General features: G+C 41.5%; 1 protein-coding gene across 1 annotated transcript; it reads left to right on the forward strand.

Annotated features, from left to right (window-relative positions):
• Positions 1-825: 825 nt before the first annotated feature.
• On the forward strand, positions 826-2188 carry LOC107810566 (glucan endo-1,3-beta-glucosidase-like). The gene is made up of 2 exons (XM_075250841.1): positions 826-904; positions 1024-2188. Exons 1-2 carry the CDS (start codon positions 826-828, stop codon positions 2100-2102), a joined length of 1158 nt encoding a protein of 385 aa, XP_075106942.1. The 3' UTR covers positions 2103-2188.
• The last annotated feature ends 3465 nt before the right edge of the window (positions 2189-5653 follow it).

The following is a 5653-nucleotide window of genomic DNA, read 5'->3' on the forward strand; positions in this document are numbered from 1 at the left end:
GGCAACTAGGAGTCAACTCTTCTCTTTTAATTTGAAGTTCATTAATTTACACTGTTTGTACATGATACTTTGGTTGAGCTTCACATGTTAAAACTGATGGACTTAAGTTGATTTTCTAGAAGCAAATCATACTCTGTAATTTGCTCGACGCCTCGACCAGTGATTTGTTATTGTTGTTTGTGGATAAGAAATATGCATCAGGCAACGTGGTTGGGGGACTATCAGAGGTATAATATGGAATATCATGTCTAATTTCAAAAAACTGAGGTATCTAAACTCGGGATAGACAAGTTTGAAGTTTCAAAATAATCATGTCAAAAGCTTTAAATTTGACTATTCCCCCTACTTTCTGTTTTCCTTTGCCTTGTTCTGTCAATGTTATTTTTTTGACATTAACATTTAACTGAGAGTTAAAGTGTTCGAAATAATACTGGTAAAAGCTTTAAAAAAGCAAGTAATAATTTCCCTTGTTTTCTCTTTTTCACTTCCTTTATCAAGGCTCGTCTTTGATGTGAAAAGACCAAAAAGAAAAAGGAAGGAAGAACATTTGATAGAAGAGTAGGAAAGTTCTAATACAAGAACTAGCATATTCCTATGGTAAGATCTAAGGGGTGTATCTCATATCCATATTTGCCAAAGCGTAAAAGAAGAGATTCCCCTCTTGTAGTACTTGGTCTATGAATATACCTTTCCGCACTTGACAACCCATAACATCATTCTGAATGCCAATTTCCAAAGGAAAGCATCTAGCACAGGTGCCTTTCTTCAGCCAAGCTGCTGACATGCGGACATATTTGCAGCAACCTGCAACAACCAAGCGCAGTAATGGCGAAGGTCTTATACTCACCCTTAGTTCATCTTCTCGGCGCATTGCTTTTCCTCCTTACACCAATTTTAATTCAAGGTAAGCAAGTCCTTTTGGTTATCAACTCAAAGCATTCAAATGCATGCCACTGAGTTCATAACATGTGCTTTATATACACTGTCAGTGGATATAATTAGAGCTTCTCTTTTTTGTAATAGGAGTTGAAGGAACAATTGGTATCGATTATGGCACAGTTGCTGACGACCTTCCTCCACCAGTCCAAGTCGCGCGCTTCCTCCTTGAATCCACCTTTATCCGTCGCGTGAGACTCTTTGATGCCAATCCAGAAATCTTGAAAGCGTTTGCTCACACTGGTATTGCAGTGACTGTAAACTTCCCCAACGACTTAATTCCACACCTTACCAAGTTAAGTTTTGCCCGACAATGGGTGGAAATTAACGTCCTGCCTCACATCCCTGCCACCAACGTAGTAAGAATACTTGTTGGCAATGAAGTAATTTCAACTGCCAACAAGTTACTTATTGGGAACCTAGTTCCTGCTACGGAAACACTCCACGCTGCCCTTGTTGAAAGATCCTTGGACCGTCACATCCAAATTTCTACGCCACATTCCCTTGGCATACTCGCAAGTTCAAGCCCACCTTCCACTGGGAAATTTAGACAAGGATATGATACCCATGTTCTCAAGCCATTGCTTAGCTTCCTCAGAGCTACTAAATCACCATTTATGATAAACCCCTACCCATTTTTTGGTTCTTCTGAAAACACACTAGATTATGCACTCTTCAGGCCTAATCCAGGAGTGTTCGACGAAAACACACGACTCACCTACATGAACATGTTGGATGCACAGTTAGACGCCGTCTACTCGGCCCTGAAGCTCCTGGATTTTGAAGATATAGAGATTGTTATTGCAGAAACTGGGTGGCCATCGAAAGGAGATTCAGGGCAAGTTGGAGTAGACGCTGAAAGCGCGGCTGAATACAACAGAAAGCTCATGCAACACGTGATGTCTGGAGTTGGGACACCACAAATGCCTAACAGGACATTTGAAACGTACATTTTTGCACTTTTCAATGAGGATTTAAAATCAGGGCCAACTTGTGAAAGAAACTTTGGGTTGTTCAAGCCTGATATGACGCCAGTTTATGATATAGGAATCCTACGTCCAATGGTAGCTAATGCCGCCAATGCTTCTGCCATTACTGATCATAGTCACACTAATAGTAGAACATTGTTGTTAATACTCCTGTACGTGTGCTTGATGTGTTTGTGAAATTGACACTGGTCTGCAGGCGAAAGCGAATTTTCCATCTTACTCGACAACAAAGGCTGCACCTATTAATCCAATAACACCAGCGCCTACGCCTGGTAAGGGAAAAACATGGTGTCTTCCGAAATTAGGAACAAATAAGGAAGCATTGCAGAGAAACATTGATTATGTTTGCGGATTGGGTTTCGACTGTAAACCTATCCAATTTAGGGGTGCATGCTTTCTTCCCAACACTGCTCGAGCTCATGCTGCTTACAGGAACGGAACCAGTGTCCTGGCTACGGGTTTGGCGAACCCAGTAGCTTTGGTTCAAACTTAAGCTACAATTTAATAATTTAGAACTCAATAACTTAAAATGCTTAGAATTCCGAACCCAGAAGCTTAAAATCCTAGTTCCGCCTCTGGCTACTTAGGCCATGAATGCTTACTATCAAGCTAGTGGAAAGTATGGTTATGATTGTGATTTTAAAGAACTGGAGCTGTCACCACTAGAGATCCAAGTAAGTTGGGGTGGTTAAGTTGCTTTGATTTCAAATCATGTTCTGAGAGTTTAATGATTAGATTTCTTTCATTCTTTGTATCATTGAATCTTGAAATTTCAGGCTACGGGAAGTGCAAATATTGAAGCAAAAACTACAGAGCATAGAAGATATACTAACCAAAAAAGTACTTACAAGCTAGGAGTAGTAATTTGACGAGCTTATAAGCTTAGCAAAACACCCTCGATTTTTTTTTGATTGCTCAAATTTGAAATAAAAAAAATTGCATTTGGCTTCGTGAAATAAGAGATGCGAAGTTCATGCTAAGTAGATTTAGTTTCACTCATTAAAGATCTATCTTCTTCATACTTTTCCCTTGCGATTGTCCTTCTCTTTAGCGCGCGGTTCTTAATCTTAACAACTTAATCTTAACAACAACAACAACAACAACAACAATCCAGTATAATCCCACTAGTGAGGTCTGGGGAGGGTAGTGTGTACGCAGACCTTACCCCTACCCTAGGGTAGAGAGGCTGTTTCCGATAGACCCTCGGCTCCCTCCCTCTAAGAACTCCCCTCCTTGCTCTTAGGGTGACTCGACCTCACAACCTCTTGGTTGGAAGTGGAGGGTAGCGGTTCTTAATCTTAACATTACCAGAAATAACTACAGCTTCATAAAGTGAAATATCAAAGAGATTGTATACGGTCAAAACCGGTTTCGACCTTCGTATGATTAGTCATGAATGGAACATAATGGACCGAAGGTCATCTTCATAATATCGAGATGAGATCTAAAGCCAGGTTACCGAGCTCAAATTTCTGGGACCAATCAAATACCGAGCTCGAAGTAATTACCGAGCTCAAGTCCAAATCGAACTATGATGCAAAGCGGCATTATCGAGCTTAAGAGCTAGAGACTGACCAATACTGAGCCCAAGCCAATACCAGGCCCCAAGTCAATACCGGGCCTCGAGTCAATATCGAGCTTAAGAGCCAGAGACTGACCAATACTGAGCCCAAGCCAATACCGGGCCCCAAATCAATACCGGGCCTCGAGTCAATATCGAGCTCAAGTAAATATCAAGCTCTAAATCTGGAGATCGACCAATACCAAGTCTGATCAAGATCGAGCCAAGAGACAAAAGCCGTTACAGCCGCACTAAGGGAGAGAATCTCGGCAGAAATTAGGAAAAATCTAATTTATCATGGGTTCCCCACTATGTATTTTTAATTATATCCAAAGTAGGATCCCTCCACTATAAGAGGGATGATTATTATTTCTATAAGGCATGCAACTATTAAGGCATTCATACACTCTCAAACTCAGATACTATTGATATTCATAGTGAAATACAGTAGAGATTATCCTCTTGTGAGCTTCATACATTGATTCATCTTGCTTGTTCATAAAATCATTTTCTTTCCAACCTTGCTTTTTTTTCATTCTTTACAGCCCATATTTGATATTTTTTTTATCTATCCTTACGATTTGCATTAAGTTATACCACATACCCTTAGAACTACGTACAAATTCAACTATATCCGTTTTTCGGGTAAACAGTTTGGCGCCCACCGTGGGGCTAAGGATAACAGTGGTTATTTGGTACGAATCTTTACAAAACACACCATTTTATGCTTTCTCTCGAAAGTGTCTTTGATTTCAGGTTAGAAACAACGAACTCTCAATTAATGACCCTACCTATCGACAACGAAGCTGGCCTTCAAGATGAAAACAACAACTTGATGCCCGGGGAGGAAAGGTCGCTCGTCAATACCGTTGGAGCTCAGATCAAAGCGCCAATAAATGTTAATTCGCATGTGGCCATCGATGCAAACCAACGTTCCGACCCTGAAAATGACATTCATGGTAGAACTCGATCTGCAGCTTGTAATACCCAAAACGTTGAGGAAAATGGAATCAGCTTGCGTATGATTTTCGAAATGTTGCAAGCTCAACAGGTAGCAATAGATCAGTTGCAGAGTCAAACCCAGGCACCGAGCAGGCTGGAGCCCAGTCTACCCCGAGAAGTCACCCACAGAACGGAGCTAGCTATAGTAAGGTCAAATGAGTAAAAATCGGGGACTAATCCCGAAATTGCTAAGATACTCGAGGAACTGACAAAACGAATAGAGTCAGGAGAAAGGAGGATCGAAGCAAACGACAAAAAAATGGAAACGTATAACTCCAGGGTCGATCAGATTCCGGGGGCACCACTAGTGTTGAAAGGGTTGGATTCCAAAAAATTCATGCAAAAGCCCTTTCCCCCGAGTGCAGCTCCAAAAATGATCCCCAAAAAATTCCGCATGCTCGAGATTCCTAAATATAATGGGACAACCGACCCAACAAACACGTTATCTCATACACATGTGCCATTAAAGGGAACGATCTAGAAGACGACGAAATCGAATCTGTATTATTAAAAAGATTCGGTGAAACCCTTTCAAAGGGAGCAATGATATGGTATCATAATTTACCGCCTAACTCTATCGATTCTTTTGCGATGCTTGCAGATTCTTTTGTAAAAGTACATGCAGGGGCCATAAAGGTTGAGACCAGGAAGTCAGACCTGTTCAAGGTGAGACAAAAAGATAATGAGATGCTAAGAGAATTCGTATCTCGTTTCCAAATGGAACGAATGGATCTACCACTAGTCACAGACGATTTGGCTGTTCAAGCTTTCACTCAAGGTCTAAACGAACGAAGTTCGATGGCTTGACGATGGTTGAAGCATAACCTGATCGAGTACCTAGCTATTACTTGGGCTGATGTGCACATTCGATATTAATCGAAAATTAGAGTCGAAGACGATCAGTTGGGTTCTGGGTCCGTTGTTAAAAGGGACATCAATCGAGAACTAGGGCCGATCAGGGACCGATACCGACCATATAGTGGAGACCATAGGGGGAACGAACCAAGACGTAACCTCGTACAAAGCAATAAAAGAAGTGATCGAGGCCAAGGGTCTCGGGGGCTAATGAACAGAAATGGGTTCGACAGGCATACCGGACCTAAGGAAGCACTACGGTTATCGGAGTCAAACTTCAGCATCGATGCATCCGCCATCGTGTCGGTTA

The sequence above is a fragment of the Nicotiana tabacum genome, chromosome 4 (assembly GCF_000715075.1).
Source record: "Nicotiana tabacum cultivar K326 chromosome 4, ASM71507v2, whole genome shotgun sequence".
NCBI lineage: Eukaryota > Viridiplantae > Streptophyta > Magnoliopsida > Solanales > Solanaceae > Nicotiana > Nicotiana tabacum.

Coding starts and splice junctions, on each gene's coding strand:
- LOC107810566 (XM_075250841.1), top strand. CDS start 826: ATGGCGAAGGTCTTATACTCACCCTTAGTTCATCTTCTCGGCGCATTG. Junction 905..1,023: donor TACACCAATTTTAATTCAAG/GTAAGCAAGTCC, acceptor TTTTTGTAATAG/GAGTTGAAGGAACAATTGGT.